General features: G+C 41.5%; 1 protein-coding gene across 1 annotated transcript in view; it reads right to left on the reverse strand.

Annotated features, from left to right (window-relative positions):
• Positions 1-19,485, reverse strand: part of LOC117370472 (dynein heavy chain domain-containing protein 1-like) — a 75,072-nt gene that overhangs the window by 23,518 nt on the left and 32,069 nt on the right. The window contains exons 15-28 of the mRNA XM_055221766.1: positions 17,970-18,246; positions 16,712-16,839; positions 14,844-15,042; positions 14,091-14,182; positions 13,000-13,162; positions 12,131-12,256; positions 11,935-12,032; positions 7,588-10,423; positions 7,397-7,517; positions 6,826-6,985; positions 6,342-6,582; positions 3,906-5,187; positions 2,579-2,666; positions 565-673 (exon numbers count right to left, since the gene is read on the reverse strand). Coding sequence (XP_055077741.1) covers positions 565-673; positions 2,579-2,666; positions 3,906-5,187; positions 6,342-6,582; positions 6,826-6,985; positions 7,397-7,517; positions 7,588-10,423; positions 11,935-12,032; positions 12,131-12,256; positions 13,000-13,162; positions 14,091-14,182; positions 14,844-15,042; positions 16,712-16,839; positions 17,970-18,246 — 5,920 coding nt within the window. The remainder of the gene's footprint in view (positions 1-564; positions 674-2,578; positions 2,667-3,905; positions 5,188-6,341; positions 6,583-6,825; positions 6,986-7,396; positions 7,518-7,587; positions 10,424-11,934; positions 12,033-12,130; positions 12,257-12,999; positions 13,163-14,090; positions 14,183-14,843; positions 15,043-16,711; positions 16,840-17,969; positions 18,247-19,485) is intronic.

The following is a 19,485-nucleotide window of genomic DNA, read 5'->3' on the forward strand; positions in this document are numbered from 1 at the left end:
CAGTGAAAATGACCATGCCTGTAGCATTAAAAAATGTACCGTGACAAAGTTAAAGAGGGGGTATTATCCAAAATTGACTTTTTGGAGTCTTCTGTAAGATTCTGTATAATGCTCAGCCCACAAGCCTACGTCACCCATGCACACGTCACAACAATTCCCCAATAAATATAAAAAACGATGATACAAAACTATACACAACAAACCTGATGCAACGTGTAGTAGTTTCATTAGCGGGAAGCATGCAGATTGTGTTGTGATAGTGCTCTGAAGCTGACTTGGGAAAGGTGGGGGGTCAAAAATGAAAGTGAAACTTTTAAAATATGTTAATGCATTGTTTTCAGCAAATATAGCATTTTCAAAACAATAAAAGGTAACACTGATCTAAATATGTTATGTGTTAGCAGTTAATACCCCATAGATGTACAATACCCCTCTTTAAATCATCTTTAGGTTTAGATGGTACAATTTATTTGTTTCTTATGGGACAACTTATATCCATTGGACCCAAAACCTAAAATCTAAAAACACATAGCTTTTGTAGTGTACATGCTGTCCCTCACATACATGCACTGGTCTGGAGGCAGCGGTCTGCAGTGAACAGCAGAGATTGGTAGGACCATGGCTGATAGAACTCCACACAGCAGCTGTGCCTCACTGCTCTCTTCATCTGGCTCTGAAGAGAGAACAAAAAACAAACTGTGGATTCAACAGGTCGATGTGGGCTGTTGTTGTAGAAGTGGTTCCATAAAACAGCTCTTGGTCAATCTGTGTATGTAGACTACTTTGTTCATTTAAAGGATACAGGATATGGGCTGAACCGGTGCTTGGAAGCCGATATCTGATTCAGCCAATTTTTCAGTAATGGATCGGTGCATCCCTAATTTAGAGCGATACTTGAATCTCCATCAACAGGCACGCTTTAACACATATTTGATGCTTTGCTATCTGAATGTCATTATCCAACACATTCATACTGTCAATATCCCACTCACTTCTCTTCGATACACGTCTGTCTGTGATGTGTATAAAGTTCAAACACTGCATGAGCCTGCTGTCCGTAATTTCTGTCTGTTTATGTAGAAGTGATAAAGACATAATGTGTATGTGTGTGTATAAATATGAGGAACTTTGAGACAGAATCTGAACAAAAGGGCCTCTTGAAGTGAAATCAGACAGTAATCTAAACTGCCTGGCCAAAAAAAAGTCACCACCAAAAAAAAAAGGTCACATACTCTATTACTGTTTTACCCCAGTATTCATTCATGCTTCAAATCATACCAATACCACTGTTAAAACCACATTTCTATGCATGAAATACACTGCTTGGCCAAAAAAAAAGTCACACACTCTAATATTTGGTTTTTCTAACTTTAACTTTGATTACGGCACACATTTGCTGTGGCATTGTTTCGATTTCACTTGTGCAATGTCACAAGATTTATTTCCATCCAATGTTGGGTTAATGTTTCACAAAGATCTTGCATTGATGATGGTCAAGTCTGACTGCTGCACAGAGCCTTCTCCAGCACATCTCAAAGACTCTCAATGGGGTTAAGGTCTAGACAATCCATGTGTGAAAATGATGTCTCATGCTCCTGAACCACTCTTTCACAATTTGAGCCTGATGAATCCTGGCATTGTCATCTTGGAATATGCCCGTGCCATCAGGGAAGAAAAAATCCATTGATGGAATAACCTGGTCATTCAGTATATTCAGGTGTCAGCTGACCTCATTCTTTGAGCACAGACTGTTGCTTCACCAAAAAATCTATTGATGGAATAACCTGGTCATTCAGTATATTCAGGTGTCAGCTGACCTCATTCTTTGAGCACAGACTGTTGCTTAACCTAGACCTGACCAACTGCAGGAGGTTCCTAACAATTTGCTTAGTTAAATCCAGGTGGCAACTTTTTTTTTGGCCAGGCAGTGTATATTAAAACCTGTACTGACACTAGACACTCATTTGACCAGGTATTGACACTAAAAGTCACAATCATGAATGAGCGCTACCTGAATTAGAATGATGTTGAGCTGTATCATAACGAGTAGAAGACTCATAGACTAGTATACTGCCATGGACCACTATGAACCTACCTGGACACTGAGGGATTACACAGACATAAGGCCACATAGGAATAGAAAAGTACTACTGATCTATATCTATCCACAGTGGTGTTACCGCAAAGTATCTATAAGAGATTGCACCATAGGCAATATTTTGCCATATTGATACTTTGCAGTGACATCAAGCTGGGAGTGATCTACATATGTGTATGGAATGTTCAGCAGTTACCATGGTGACACAATGCACAAAAAAAGTTTTAACATAATCTGAAAACTCAAGAAAAAAAACAAAAAACATTTAAACAACACATTTTCAGGAGCTTAGTTCAGGGTCCTAGTTTAAAGTCTCTCTCACCTTTTTGTTTGAAATCTAACTAACTGAAAAACTGTTGGCTAATGCTAGCTAGCTTGTGACTGTACTGTTATTTTAGGGACTGATTAAACAGTGACACTTATCTCACCTGTTGTAATTCCAACTAAGCAAGTTCTTTCTGGTCATAAAAATATACTTACACTGCACAGTCTGGAGGGGGCGTGGCCTGTACAGCTGTGTGGCAGCAGCATGACCACGTGGACGTTCTTGTAGGTTTGGCCCAAGAACCTTTAGCCAATCAGAGAAAAGCATTACATGTTCAACAGGTAAAGTTAAGTTACTGTATCATAGTTGAATTAAGCAGAATAACTATGATAAATGCTTATAGCATGTATAGCAAGTCATTACTTGGATGGGAGGTAGCTGGGAAAACCTGGGGCAGCATTGGGGCAACAGTAGCTCTAGTATAGTAAATACTGCCATTGTGTCCTTTAGCAAGATACTTAACCCTCGTGGCCCTTGGTGTTGAAGCACGCTGGTATATGAAAGAGTTTGTGAGATCAAATGTAGGGCAACAGATCAAAATCCCATGGAAGCCCATGCATATCCATAGCTACAATCCATCATCTCCTTATGAACATATTGCATGAGGTGCTAAATGTTCAACTATATTAGCAGTTACCATTTCAAACATTTTCAAACTTTTAGAACGTTTTGATTTTAAAGAGGAGGTATTATGTAAAATTGACTTTTTGGAGCTTTCCACCATGTTAAAGCATTATTCCCTCATCAAAAACAGGCCTAAAGAGGTTTTAGATATCATGCATGCATGAGTAATCCAGCTATCTCTCCCGGGCCCTATTTGAACCCTCCTTATGGTTAGCAGTATGATCCTATCCAATGCTCAAACCGGTAAGATCTGTTCTTGTTCACCATTTCAAGAGTTAAAGGTTACTGAAATATAAATTTTCATTTCTAGATTAACGTTTCATCACCTGTCTTTTATGGTTAATGAATTTCAAGGTCATATATTACATAAAATGATTCTCTTGAGCTTTTAGCCATATTAGAATAGTAAGAATAAAAAACATACCCGAGTTGTGTTTCTTTTCATTCACACATTTGAGTAACCCTTTATTATTACTCTGTCTCCATCTCCACAGCTCAAAATGCTCTCTTCCACCTTGTGATAACATGTAGAAGTAGTTTGAAAGTTAACGTAGTTAACATTTTACCTTTGTTCAGTAGAGATATGCAGTTCTAGGGCTGAAATCATCCAAATGATTCTAGTGAAGGTGTGCGGAGTTTAAAAACACAATGTAGCACTTCCTAAATTAGATTTGAAGATTTGTGTGTTAAACATGTGGGAACGAAACAAAACAACTCCAGGTATGTTTTAGATGAAGAAACATAATAACATAGATCACAAAATAGCGCAAAATGGGCTCTTGTCTGTCTGTCTTTTTTTTTGTTATATTAGCAGTTACGCTATCAGTCTACACTCCACCCCCTGTACACTTGTCTTACTTGTCCAACATCCACTGGTCCAAATGGTAGCGCTGTGACAGGCCGTTGGATGTCACTGCGGCAACGTGCTGCATTATCTGCTCCTGTGTGTGCAAGCCCAGACAGCCCTGCACCAAGGCCAGCAGAAGGTGCTCTCTCACGGCCGTGGTCACATCCTCATGCACCAGAACCACCACTCTCGCCCCGTTCACCCGGCTCCTGTCTCCCACCTCCTTCAGCACTGCTGACAGCTCCTCCTCATTGGCCGGATAGACCTCCAGCAGATCTGACCCAGACAGCAGCGCGGCACAGCGGGCGGTGGATCGACGGCCAGTGCCCCTGTCGGAGGCCAGGAGGACCGCATGAGCTCCAGGTATAAGCAGGGCACGGAAGATGTGTGCCAGCTGACGCGCCCTTTGAGGGTGCAAAACATATGTGCGGAGAAAGTCATAGGGAATGTCATCATGAACTTTGGAAGTCTTTTCGTCAAGGAAATTTTGGAGGACCTCAGTAAGAATATCAACCGTATACTCCTTATAAGTGATCTGCCTTGAGTTGCTTCTATTTGGCTCTGATTTTAGCAACGCAAGCAGATCTGGACAATAAACAACATCTGAATTCCTAATATACTCCAAAATGAGACCTTTTACACTGTCCATAGTTTGATCTTTTCCAAGAGAATTTTCCGTATTTTTCAACACTTCTGCTTGTTCCAACATGCTCCCAAAATGAGCTCTGGTGATATCGACCATAATTTTCTCCAGATTTGAACTTTGTCTGTGTTCACATAATCTATCCATAAACGTGTGCTTGCATTCGTGTAGCCACAGTTTCACAATGTTCAGCAGGATTGAGTTTGGCTCAGTCATAGCTGTAGGTCTATTGAGATTATTAGTTTGCCAAAGAGTCATTCCTTGGAACACTTTCTGTAAATCATGAATGGAGAAGAGGTACTGCCCGAAATGGTCCTGCAATTCTAAATACAGATCGTGGGTAGCCAACACTATACAAGATGCTACTTCTGAAGGGTTTGGGAGTAGAGGTTGCATCCATAGCTGCAGACCAGGGGAGTGCAGAGATAGTATGACGTTGGCAGATAGGGCGGGCAGTGTGAAAGTGCAGAAGAGATGGGTGAGGCGGGGGAAGAGCGGGGAACCGTGAGGGGGTGCACAGCTGGAGCACAGGTACGAGATGTTTTTGGTGGTCACAGGCTGGATGGCGGAGTCACGGAACAGGACCACGCCCCCTGTCGACATGCTCTGCCTCAGAACTTCCAAAGCTGGAGATGTTGTACTGGCTGTATCTGAAAGGGCAAGAGAGGAGGATTTAAAAAAATAAATAAAGCATTAGGGATTGTGGTTAAAAATACTACTTCTACTTTAAGTGCATATGACAGACTTTCATATTTTTGTAATTACTTGATTTGGTGGGATAGTGCTTGACTTTGGACATTTCACACAAAATTAAGTTACTGCATCATATTTTTTTTTCATTGAGATAATAATAATAATAATAATAATAATAATAATATTACTGATAAATTAGTATACAACCACCTCGAGAATGCCGCATCTGACAGTCTGATCTCCGCAACTAAACAGGGTTGGGCCTTGTTAGTACTGGTGAGAGTAGCAGGTAGTTGCAGCCATACTGGGGCAACAGTCCTCTAGTCTAGTGCATACTGTTGTGTCCTTAAGCAAAACACTTAACCCACCTTGGCACCCATGGTTACAATCTGCCATGTTTACAGCATGAACATCATGCATGTTCCTTAACTAGTGCATTAAGTCCAGGCCCGACTTGTAATTACAGTGCATATGACAGGTTTTCATGTTTTTTCTACTTATGAGGGTTTGGTGGGATAGTACCAAACTTTATATCAGTTTTACAGCAGTTAATAATACAATGGATGGATTTATACAGTGCCTTTCAAGATGCCCAAAATGCTTCACAGTCAAGTTGTCTGTGTAATCCCTCAGTCGTCCAGGTATGATCAATAATAAAAGAAAAAAAATGATTCTGTCAACTTGACAAAAAGTTGAGTGAAGATGTTTTGCTGCTCATCCAAGCCACTTATTCAGTTCTGGTCAGACTGCTGGTGGACACTGGTGTCTTATATCTGTCTGAAGGGAGGAGCTAACTACACTGAAACTAACACACCTGTTTACAGTCTCTGTCTGTTAGCTAGGTCTATTGAGGTACCTGAAGTGTGAACTATGCCTGAGTCATATTTTTATTACAGTTAAGTTTCACTTTGTTGAAAAGCTGTGATTTTACACATTCATTTAACAAAATAAAGGCTTGCACTTTGACTTAAAGATACAGTATATAACTTTCTGAAGGGAGCCACATCAGAATCAGAAGACTTTTATTGCCATAGTCACCTACATCACCTACATGATTCCATGGAAAGAGAACGTAAAGGCACACGTACTAGTTTTATACCACACTACGCACCAGTGACCGCCTGGTGTAGATCGTCCACAAACAGGAGCAGGGTGGAGGATGGTGTAGTGCTCTGAAACACAGTGATCAGGTCTGAACCCAGGACACCCCTGCCACTCAGGCCCACACACGGCCTTTTGAAGCTGTGCAAACTCCTGCACACAGTGGTCTTTCCTGAGCCAGGCTCCCCTACCAGAAGGACCGGCTGCCTGGCCTCCAACATGATGTTCAGAAGGTGTGTATAAACCCCATACTGAGAGAAGAGCAAAAGCACACTGAATTATTTGTTAATCAGCAAAATGGAGTCTTGAAAATAAGCAATTCAAGATTGCTCAAACATGCATGAATCACTCCAACTGCAACTTCGGATAAGAAAATGGTGAGAGGAAACAACTATAACATGGTTAAAAACCCTGAAAAGTTGATTTTACAGAATAAGTCTGCTTTAAAATCTGATAAAAGTCCACTTTGCATAAACCAATGTAGTTTTCCGTACCTTGGGGGAGATGTGACTGGTTAGCAATGTGGTCTGCAGACATACACTTCTGTCAGAGGTGGCAAAGTATTCAAAAACACTTTCTCCTTCAGGAACCTGGATCCGGTACCGACTTTTTACCAGAACTTCGCGAACAATGCGCTGGAAATGGAGCCACAATCTAAAGGGAAATATAATGTTAACAGTTAGGTAGTTTTGAGTAGCTTTCAGACAATATTTTTACTCTTCCTTAACTATTTTAGAGTAACAGTACTATTGAGTTTTAGTTACTCTTCCCACTGTGAGAAAGGTTTAATGTTAACAATATGAAATTATTTGAACATTTGTGTTTCTTGCAGCACTCCTTCAGATGTAATTTAATTCTTCACATTTTTATGGTGTATGCTATTTAAACACTTTTTTGTCCTTTCACTTTCAGCTGATAAACTGATTCACAAAATACTTTAAATGTTACTTCAGTCATTTATTGGGCAAATATTTCTACATGAGTAACTATTTGTGGCTATTCTACCCACTGCTCTCATGTCTCTGCCTAACCTCCATTTTCCCTTCTGTCTCTCTTGGTCTTTACCTGGGATCAAGATGTCCACCAAAGCCCCAAATGTAGCCCATCAAAAAACAGTTCCTCGCAAGCATGGTTACATTATTTTCTACACTGGTCCAAGTTGTGTAGGACCCAAGTGGAGGAATGCCTGCAAATGTAGATTAAAGTTGGTTAATATCAGATCTATAATAACTTGCCAACATTACAAAGCTGTGTACCTCTGCCATCCGCCTCTTCAGGATTGTGGACATTTAGGCATACTTCAAAGTGCTGGATGAGGGCATTTAAGATGCGGAAAAAGGACGTGATTTCTTGAAGTCCTTCTGGAGGCCTCCTAGAAGATCCTGACTCTGTGTGCTTGGAAGGTGACAAACAGTTTTGACCAAGTAATTGCAGCGTAGCAGGGAACAGATCTTCAGCCAGCTTCTCCCACATATCCACCACAAAGTTGTTCAAGTAATATTTTTGGTAGAACCTGTCCATCTGACTCTTCCACACCGCCTTCCACAGCTCAATGCCTGTGAAGTTGACCAGGCTGCACGCTGTCAAGGCTGAAGGACTGGCAGTGCTTAGGTCGCTCACTTCTAGGAGGACCCGCAGATGTTCTCGAGGAGGTATGATGTACTCTCCTGAAGCCAAGCACATGAATGCACCAGGAGAGCGGTACAGTGTGGCTATAATGTCCACCCAGCTTGGTTCCTCTGCTCGGTTCCTCAGTTCCTCTCCATCCAGCACAAGCCAGTTCACTACACCATCACCACAGTTTCTCAAGAAAGTTGTGAGCGCACCATCTTGCCAGCCTTTGTGGTCACAGTCATGGCCGAGCAGTTCTTCCCAAGACATTGAATTTGGAAACAAGACTATAGGCTTCACAAAACTTCTCGATGCTACGCCTTGTTTGCCTGATTTGGTGGCCATCAAATTGAGAGCTCCAGCCAAAACCGAGTAGCAGCTTGTCTTTCCACTGCCACTGGGACCACTGAGTATTACTGCTTCCCCAGATTTAAGATGTTGGTAAACTGTAAGAGCATTGTTAAGTATTTCCACATCAGGCTGTAAATGATTAGTTTCCAATACTTTCAAAATTGCGTTTTTTACTTCGGATTTTTCATGGTCTTCAAGATAATGTTCTAGTGATGGAAACTGGCAAACTACCGGGAACGTATCTTTGATAAGTTGTTGGAAATCTCTGGCTTTGTTAAGCTCGTGAGCCCAAGGAAGAAGAACCGAAAGTATCGATTTGCAGATTGCAGCTTCTTCAATTAAACTCTGCGCAACCGTGAACACAGCCCCATTCTGTTCTGTTAAGTTTCTCTGCTTCATAGACTGTTCCAAGTATGGTTTGGATGAGGTAATTATATTTTGTAAGATGAGGAAAAAGCAGCTATCATTTGGGGTTTTACAGCCAGGCAGACATGAGCAATCCTTCGCAAAACTGATGAGTGAGACCAGACGCTGGCTCAGGTACTTGGCATCTACAAAACCCATGGATGCGAGTATGATTTCAGCAATGAACTTGTAATCTGGTTGGGTTAACGCAACTGGTCTAGAAGCAGCTTGGAGATCTTCTGGAAAGATACGTGTTTGTGCTGTAGATGAAACCATAATACAGCCATAGTTGTACGAAGCAGGGACTTGTTTGTCAGATACAGTAATATTACATATAGGATTAAAAGGAAATTTGCTCTCATTTGTCATTTTGAAGAAAGACTCATGAATTTCAATCAAAACTTGCCCTAATATTGTAGAAACCTTTGTCGAGAGTAAGTCTGCACAGTCCAGCACAAGCCAGGCCCCAGTCTGAAGGGAACCTAGCAACAAATTCTCCACTGTGATGCGCCTAACGCTTGGATAACACTTTAAGATGAAAACCATCCTTCCTAAAGCCATTGCTAGCTGGACAATGAGATTTGTCTTTGACATCTTGCAAGCACCATTGACAATGCCACACCTGAAATTTGATAGCGCTAAAAGAATGCCCAATTTAGCACGTTCTGTGGAAGGAGTATGTGGAATAATCCAGTCTGCTGACCCAACATACTCGTGACCGTAATGTAGTCGATGGTTCAAGACTTCAACGAAACACAGAGGTTCTTGGCTGCTTTGGGCATTTAGGTGATACTTGAACAAGCTCAGCCAGTGGAAGGAGGAATGAAGCAGCCCCTGTATGCTGTGGAGCTGGCTTAACTTCTCAGAATGGTTCATTGCCATCTGGACCAATACCCGGAGGAAGTGGCGTGCACAAGCTGATGTCACACCTCTAACTTTCTGTAGCATCGCTCTATCCCGTATAACACGGCCCAGCTCTGCCACTCTGCTTCTCAGGTAGAACTTGAGTTTGTTGACTTTGATGGCATTTGGGAAAGCGTCCTCCATGACACTGCACCACACAGCCTCTTCTGTCACCTCCAGGCACTGACTGGGATGTGTCGCTAGCAACCCTAACGTGTTTTTAATCTGTTTGGCTATATCATTTGACAACTTTGTTTGTACCAGTCTTCCGTCATCATCAGATATAACTTGCTTAGGAGGTCCAAGCTGCTCCTTAATAATTGAACACTTTCTCATGTGTTCTGCCATGGTCAAGTTAAGCTGCTTTTCAAAGTCAGATAGCCATTCCGCAGGGTTGAGACTAGGTTCTACCGGAGATACAAATGTAAGGCGTTCCTGGAGATGACCTAGAACTCCCAGTGTGGCTTGGCTATCGAAGCTAACATCATCGCCTGTAAGTTCAAGCTTGTATACCCCTCTAAAGAGCTTGCAGATAATCGGGAGCATGGAGGAGCTAGGAGGTGTGGAAAATACCAGCACGATTTCCCGGTCACTTAAAAACCTCAGACGGGAACACTGGCTCCGGTGGGAATCCAACAGCTCCATGGTCTGGGTGGTAATGGTGTCCAATGTAGACAGCCCTGAAGTGAGAAACTTGAAAAGGTCATCACCAAGGAGGCGTTGGGTTGGGTGGTTTGAGGCGAGATGCACAACATGAGGGTCCCTAGATATATGGTTCATCACTTTCCGAAATTTAGAATCCACTGGTTTGAACAGCGTCAACTATGGAAAAATTTAAATCCATAAATGAGAGATTAGCAATGACAATTATTTGCATTTTGCATTTTATATAGCACATTTAAAATACAACTTAAGCTGCCTAAAATGCTTTACACAAACAACAACAAACAAAAACAGATACACATAAAATACAACACATAGGCAATACAACAATAAAACACAAAGAGATCCTGCCTAGCTAGAACCAAATCTCAGGGAAAAGAGGTTAATTTTTTCTCCGTTGTAGGGGGGGCATGATAGAAAATAATTGAGAAGCACTGGATTAACCACACTTGTGTTAGAGGGAACAACATGACAAAGTGACTTGAAAAATATGTTTTGCAAATCTCCATCAGATTTACATCAAGGCCAAAGAACATCAAGGCCAGGATGTGTCCTTTCTTATGTGTTGAGCCCACGCTGACTGAGTTAACAACTCAGTCAAATATAGAAAGTATTTTGCCAGAGGTCTGGATTCACAACAGACCTGAATATTAAAATCCCTGACAATCAAAAACTGGTCACAGCGCAGTAATAAGCCTGTCAGGAGATCTGTGAATCTTAAATAAAATCTTTATTCAACTTTGGAGAGCAAAACACCAAATCGCACAAGACCAGGGTGTCAAGGCTTACTGTGAAAGTCTGAAGCGCCAAACTCGAAATCAGAACCTGCCGACAGTTGTAGTTGGATTTGTTCAATGTTGCCAGCCCCCTACCATCCGAGGAGAGTTCAAATAGAAATAGCCTGGTAATAAAAGTTCTGAAAATGGGGAAGACTCACCAGGTTGGGAATCATTCAGGGGAAATGTTTTATTAGCTAGCGATCTAGCATTCGCTAGCCATGGCACAGCGACAGAAGCCATCCCAAATCCACACTGCAGCGTATGGCTAGACGCTTGTGTAGCCTTGTGCGTCACAGGACTCACAGGCTGGATCTATCTATGTAATCTAATCCAAGTAATCTTTGAAGTGCCGGGAGTGGAAAAGCGAGGAATAATTCTAGACTTGGCCCTCCAGTATGCCTTCACTTTCACTAATTCACTAACTTGATCCTCAAAATTGTGGTTAAGAAACCAACGAGAAGTGCTTGGTGATTGTAAACTAGCAGTGATATCTTGGCACAAAATATAAAGCAATGTCATAACAACAACAGTTTTAGCAGGTAGACGACTGCTGGTACATGCTGGCTCCATTTGTGCTTGCACACATTGTCTTTGTGAAGTGTGGATATCTGTGTAATCCCTCAGTCATCCAGCTCTGATCCATAGCTGTGATGTGTGGTATTCTTTTAAACTCAGAATTCAATTGACACTACACATTTTAAACATGTTCAAAAACTGCTAATACAAGAATCCCATGCATTTCGGAACATGTTTGTAAGTTTTGAAGTCTTTGATTTACAAATTTAAACCTTAATGCATATTGAATTTGATTGCAATTACTTAAACACACGCACATTTACATATCAGTATAAAATAAAATCATGCCATAATAAAGCAGATTCAGAGACATACCAAGTCAGTGTGTAAGAGGGGTATAGATGAACTGCTTAGCAACTTGGTCAAAAATGTCCACATTTGCTGGAACCGTTTAAGAAGATGAAGGAGATTTTCTGTAAAAAAAACCCCAAAACGTTTAAATAAAACACATTTCAATTCAAATTATTCATATCTAATTCAAATCTCTTCATAGATGTGTTAAGGGTCTTACCAAGTTCATGAAGTAACTGTAGCCACTCATCCAACTCTGCTCTGAAGTCATCACTGTACGGTGACTTAAACATGTTGGTTAAAATGGCCAAATCAAAGTGAATCTGTGCAAGGTGGACTTCAATATCTAAATCAAAAAAAGACAAAACTATCAGAAACAGCCAAGGAAAACTTTTGGAGAAGCCATACTGTGAAACCCTCTAAGCAATGCAAATACATCTCCATGGAGACAAGCAAGTGGGATGCACTCCTTCAGGCGAAATTATGAGTCAGGTCTATGGCGAAGCAAGCCTGCTCGAAGAACGGATGCATGTTTGGCGCAGTAATGTTATGCAGCTCGGGGGTTTAATGATTAATGTGTCTTTAATGGTTAATGTGTAAAGAGAAGGGGTGAACATACAGCTAATTTTTGAGTAGAATACTACAGTAGCTGGAACCATGTTTATACCTCAAATTTTTTCTAAATAATATAGAAGACAAATTAAAAGGGCCTATACTCAATATTTCTCATGTATTTGGGCAAAATTCTTCTAGCGCCAGAACAGATATATTGCATTGCCAGCTCTTGAGGTCAAAGTAATTCAACTGTGTACTGTCTGCTTCTAATTATAAAACATTATATAGTCTGAAAATCAGGAAGTGCACGGTAGCATGTTAGGCTGTTAGCTTTACAGTCACTGGCCTCTGAAGAGAAGTGACAAGTGCTTAGACATTCATCGCAGTGAATAATTGCTCGAAAAGCATATGGTAAGTGAGGAATAACTTTGGACCACTGCAAACCTTTTAAAAATGTGAAAAACAAAATTAGTTCATTTTAAGTCAGTAAAAATCAGGTATGGAGCCATTAAGTTAAAATATTGTCAATTTCACCTGTGAGTGTCCAGGTGTGCTTCTTGCAGGACCCTCCCTTCCCCTGTGGTTCTGCAGAGATGACAGGGAAAGGTGCTAGTGTCAGGACTTTCTCGGCCCATTGCTTTTGCAGCTTTAGGAAATCACACCCGATGTTGTGCTCAGCTTTGGCATCCCAGAAAATCTGCAAATGACAATCTTCTCATTATTTACATTCATGAACATAAACAGAATCCAAAAGATAACTACTGCACTGTATTAAATCTGAAAAGTAGCGTTATTAAAATAAAGTCCTTGTCACCAAGTATGCTTACTCAGGTATACTATTGGTCACACATCTAATTGTCAACGTATAGAAATGAATTTGAAGTAATAGTATGGAGTGATATAAATTCCATATTGTACTCTTACTCTACTCATACTCTTCCTGGTCCTAGTCCCCATTTGATGCCTGTTCACACATATTCCTACCCATAATGTTTGAGTAATCTAGCCATCTCTTCTGGGCTCTATTCAAACCCTTCTTACAGTTAGCAGTGTGATTCTGTCCAATGATCAGCCCACAAGCCTACATCACCCATGCTCCTGCGTTACAATTTTCCATAGATATACAAGCGCAGGATACTAAACAATACAGTACAACTTCACAGACCTGATGCAATATGCAGTAGTTTCATTAGCGGGATGCACACTACTATAGCACTTTTTGGTGAAGATAACATTTTCAAAAATGATAATGGTGATCTAAATATGTTGTGTTAGCAAGTAATACTCCATAGAAGTGTAATAATACACTCTCTTTAATAATAATGTAGAACCCCATACAGAGTCACATTTTACATTCAGTTAGATCCACTTTCAGCTCCTGTGACTGTGTGAACATGAGCAATGGTACTAGGTGTTTCCTCTAAATAAAAAAAAGGCCTGAGGGATTATAGGACAATAAAAGGCACTCACTATGGGACTATGGGTGAATTTAAGAAGCAAAAAACTCAACAATGAACTACTCAATGACATAAGAATTGTTTATGTTGCCAGTAGTGACGATGGATCTACCAACCAACTGAGGGCACACCAAACAAAATATACTCCACTGGTAAAGGACATCTCACCTTCTCCAGGACAGGCTGACGTTGCTCTAGTCTTCGGGACAGCAGCTGCTCAACAGTCAGATCATGCACTTTAACATGAGCCAGACCAACACCTGCCAAAAGAATACAATTCAGTGTTAATTTACCTGACAAAAACAATTCAGAGGTTGCAGGTTCCTGTTTTTCACCTTGTCCCAATACTCTGAATGTGCAGTGAATTAGAGCAAAAACCAGGATCTCAAGTGCCCAGGCTGTCCCATGGTTACCATGACATGAAACTTTATAAATCATAAAGCTAGCTCTGCTGCAGACTTTTTATAACAATACAACAGACTTTCTGCACCAAATATGGCAAAAGACACTTCGGAAACACTTCGAGGGTATGTCATGTCTCGTCACCAACTGACATAACAAAACTTAGAGAGAGTGGATTGACAGCAGCAGGCTGCTGTGATGCCTGGGCTTCAAGGCAAGCTTTTGCCCTGAGGAATGTCACTCAGGGCAAAAGCTCTGAGGAATGTCACTCTCCACAGGATTTTTTCCACAGGATTTTTTATATTATTATTGTATTTTACTGTTCAATGTGCTTAAATTGCCCCTCGGAGACAAATAAATTAATTTTGATTGCTTGATTAGAATGTTTTGATCTGCACTTCACCGTATTGTTCTCCAAGGGGACAATAAAGACTAAACTGCTCCACATCTAGATTAAAGTTAAGATACAACAGTAATCTACTGAGATATTAGCCAAGCTGTGTAATCAATAAACTCCACCTCTGAGAATGGCCCTCCAGTGCTTGTGTTTGAGGCAGGGCTCCTTCATTTGGCTCAGGACCTCCAGCTGGTGGCGCTGTTGTTGCAGCTCACTCAGGGCTCTGTGTAGAACTGCATCATCCAGAGGTATGTGGCTGCTGATGGAATGGACTCTCCAGTTCCACTCCTCCAGTTCATGTTTGGCTTGGACCACATCCATCTGAAAAAAGTGAAAATTTTGAGTGAATATCACTCAGAATGTACAGGAACTTTATGATGATGATTATGGGGTTTTGGGGAAAAAAATACCATCTGTAATTCCATCTGTCAGGCCAAAGCTGACAGAGAGCACAGGTGAGCCTGAACAAAGGTCAGGGAAAGGTGAGGGGCAACAGGTTTCACATCTGACATCTAGCTTTAAAAGGTAGAAGTTATTTTAATTTGGAATACTAAATAAAATTGAGATAATAAAAAAATATTGTTTTATACCAGTATTGATTCATGTTTCAAATCATACCAATACCACTGTCAAAACCACATTTCTACGCATGAAATACACTGCCTGGCGAAAAAAAAAGACACCAAAATATTTGGTTGTTCCGCCTTTAGCTTTGATTATGACACACATTCGCTGTGACATTGGTTCGATTTCGCTTCTGCAATGTCACAAAATTTATTTCCATCTAGTGTTGCATTATTCTTTTTTTCCATTAATAGAACAGTCTTGAGGAAGAAAAAGACAAAAAACAAGGACCTCATGGTCATTAAACATTGTGTACAGGATTTCAAATAATGACATTTAAAAACAAACAACACATTCATTTGAAGCTCTTGTATCTCAGGTATGGCTTACTTGTGTCAAAACACTGCCGCTGGGATCCATCTGATCCATCTGACAAGTCTATTCCTTGATGCATAGACTTTAAGTTTACATGTTTGCATAACAGGGGTCTTGTCACACATGTTTTGTGCTCTACATTCTGTACTTCACTGCTTATTACACTTTGGAGGAAAAACGCCATTTAGTGAATTCTAGATTACAATATACAATATTGACATCACGTAAACCCACATACTGTAAAAATGTACTAGTTAGCTTCCAAACTGACTTTGGTCTTCTTTTAACTCAACTGACACACTCAACAGAGACTATAGCAAACTGAAACACAAAAAAAAGTAAAATGTTACGAGTTAAGTACATAAAACATTATGCCATGCTGTCTTTTTAAGTATCACAACAAATAAATGTGGCTTTAATGTTCTGCTCCTGTTGTACTTGGAATATGTGTGCTAATGTGTCTATTTACATCCATCAGCATCAAAATCACTCAATCAATATTTTGAAATCTTGTGATGTGTATTGCATTGTGAAAAAATTTATCATATACAGTGATGGCATGAATACTTTGAAAATCAATTTAGCTACAAAATATATTTTGAAGCAGGTATTTAGTATGTTGTAATGTATTCCAATACCTGGTTCAATCAGAGTACTGTATTCTGAATACTTGGAATACTTTTACATCAAGTTGCATTTAAATTATAGTGTAAAGACGCAACATAGGATTAGAAACAACTTCATGTTTATTTCACTGTTATATGATGTAGAATAGAGAAGAAAAAATATCATACGCACTTACTACGAGAGTGCTGCTTTCTATTTCCCTCACAAATTCTGTGCAGTTTGAAGCTTAAATTGTGTGATCAAGTCCTTTAGTCGACTAAGAATGTCCTTGGATTTTAGGAAAGTAACTGTATTCTGAATACCACCAAATGAAAAAGTAACTGTACCGGAATACAGTTACTAATACTCATTACTCATTCTAAATACACGTTTTCAGTGCACGTATTCAGTTACTTCCCAACAATGATGATATTTGTATACTTACCTCAGTAAACAACACAGGTTTCCATATTTCCAGCCACTTTGCAGAAGCAGCCAGGACCTCCCATAGCTCCTTCCTGGCTTTAACCTTCTGTATGACTCTTGTCAGTCTGTCCAGGTCTTGAGGTATCTCTGGTGACATAGACCACACACAAAATAGTGAGGAGTAGGGCTTTAGTCGTTTAGTCAATTAATCACTCAAGACACTATGTCTTAGTCAACAAAAGTTTTTACTAGAAGACTATTTTATATACAAAAATAAATAAATAAATAAATATATATATATATATATATATATATATATATATATATATATATATATAGGTTTGTAAAGTTTTAGCACGTTGTTTTGTATCTTTTGTATATTTATGAAAATTGTTATGTGGGAGCATGGGTGATGTAGGCTTGTGTGCTGAGGATTGCACAAGAGGCGTGGGCTCATATGCTAACTACAAAGAGGGTTCGAATAGTGCCCGGCAGAAATTGCAAGCTTACTCAAACATGCATGGCTGCCAAACCTCTTCAGGCATGTTTTTGGCGAGGGAACTATGTTATAACATGGTAGAAAGCAGAAAGAAGAATGCATGCATTGAGTTAGTAGGAGTTTTGGGAGACTGGACAGTTTAATCTGCATTCACTTAAAGTAAAGATGCAGTTTCTCTCTGTACACATAGTAGCTTTTTGTGCAGGTTCCTAACAATTTTGAGAGCTTTTGCATCCATGCCATGTCCTTCTTTTACACTAATAATTGTCGTACAGAGAAAGTCTTTAGTCGATCAAGAATGTCTTTAGTGGATTCCAGCCCTAGTGAGGAGTGTTACCTTCATAGACTGTATATATAAAGAGGCATGGCTAGCCGCCACGTTCCAGGTAAGAGGTGAGCATAGGCACAAAGTGGTTCCTTCAAGTTCTGGATGCAATTGACTTGCATGACTATTGCAAAATGTGGCCCCTCTCTCTGTAACTGCTGCTGTCAGGCTCATCATTCCTTAAAATGTTTAAAGATATGAATAGTATTAACCAACAAATCTGGTGCCTGCTTTCCCTGCAGTCCCTCTCGCTAGTGTTAGCAACAAGGCTGTCAGTCAAACCTGTTGCTAAGCCCTGTTCGGGATTGGAAAGCCGAGCATGAAACCCATGAGCCAAATATGGTCCTTGGTTGCAGGTTAGCCGCTATAGCTGAGCTTCATTTGGTTATAACCGAACACTATGGGTGACGTCACACTCCCTTAGTCCACTTCTATTATATAGTCTATGCTTACCTTGTAGCAGGTTATAGTCTGAGCTGAGCTGCTCCAGTCTGGCCTGTCGTATGTGCAGATGTGTCCACAACACACGGAGCCTGGAGGACATCTCCACAGCGTCCTGGCCAGGGTCCTGGTAGGCTGCGTGGGAGAGCTGGGAGACAGTTTGAGTGAGGTCACAGAAGGAGAAGGAAAAGAGGAGGTCTAGAGTTTGTCTGTGGACAGGAAGGCCCTGGCACACCGCGTTCTCCGCCCCCTGAAGCAACTCCAGGAAGTGGTCCCACAGGCGGTCTATCTGCAGGGCACACAAGCAAACAGGAATGGTACTTATAGAGGTTATGAACTGATATAATTTTATTCAAAAAATGCTCCTCAGCATTCCAACTGAAATGTGTTTCTTTTCTGTGTTTGATCTAAAGTCTATATCAATGATAAATGTGACTGTACTGCACTGTCCCTGTTGTTTAGCTAACTGTACCACTGTTGTCTTGTTTTAGACATCAGGTACAAACTGAATATTTTGCAGAGTTGTAGACTTTTATATTTGTTATTAGGCTGCAGCAGCTCTTTCACATTTTAGATTTAATGTTTTGAGCCCTGAACCACCACTTTAACGTGGTGGAGGGGTTTGAGTGCCCGAATGATCCTGGGAGCTATGTTGACGGGGGCTGCCATGGGTGCCCCTGGTAGGGTCACCCATGGCAAACAGGTCCAGGGAGATGGGACAGACTAAGAGCGGTTCAGAAGCCCCTTATGAAAAGAGTAAAATCAAGGCAAGCTACGTCGCCCGGACCGGCGTTACCAGGGCCCCACCCTGGAGCAAGGCCTGGGGTGGGTGCTCGGCAGCGAGCGCCTGGTGGCCAGGCTTCTCCCCACGGGGCCCGGCCGGGCTCCGCCCGAAGGAGTGACGTGGCGCCATCGTCATGTGGACCCACCACCTGCAAGAGGATCCGTAAGGGGCTGGTGCATGGAGATCTGGGCGGCGGTCGAAGGCGGGAACCTCGACGACCGGATCTCCGGACATGGAGACTAGCTCTGGGGACATGGAATGTCACCTCGCTGGGGGGGAAGGAGCCTGAGCTTGTGCGGGAGGTTGAACGTTACCGACTAGATATAGTCGGCCTTGCCTTCACGCACAGCTTGGGCTTGGGCTTGGGCTCTGGAACCCAACTCCTTGAGAGGGGCTGGACTCTCCATTTCTCTGGCGTTGCCCACGGGGAGAGGCGGCGAGCTGGTGTGGGCTTGTTCTTTGCCCCACAGCTCAGCCGCTTTGTGTTGGGGTTCACCCCGGTGAACGAGAGGGTCGCGTCCCTGCGCCTTCAGGTCGGGCACAGGTCTCTCACTGTTGTGCCGGCCTACGGGCTAAACAGCAGTGCAGATTACCCGGCCTTCTTGGAGTCCCTGAGAGGGACAGTGCACCAACTGGGGACTCCTTTGTTCTCCTGGGGGACTTCAACGCCCATGTGGGTAACGACAGTGACACCTGGAGGGGCGTGATTGGGAAGAACGGCCTCCCTGATCTGAACCCGAGCGG

This window comes from Periophthalmus magnuspinnatus, chromosome 1, assembly GCF_009829125.3.
Source record: "Periophthalmus magnuspinnatus isolate fPerMag1 chromosome 1, fPerMag1.2.pri, whole genome shotgun sequence".
In the NCBI taxonomy this organism is placed as follows: Eukaryota; Metazoa; Chordata; class Actinopteri; order Gobiiformes; family Gobiidae; genus Periophthalmus; species Periophthalmus magnuspinnatus.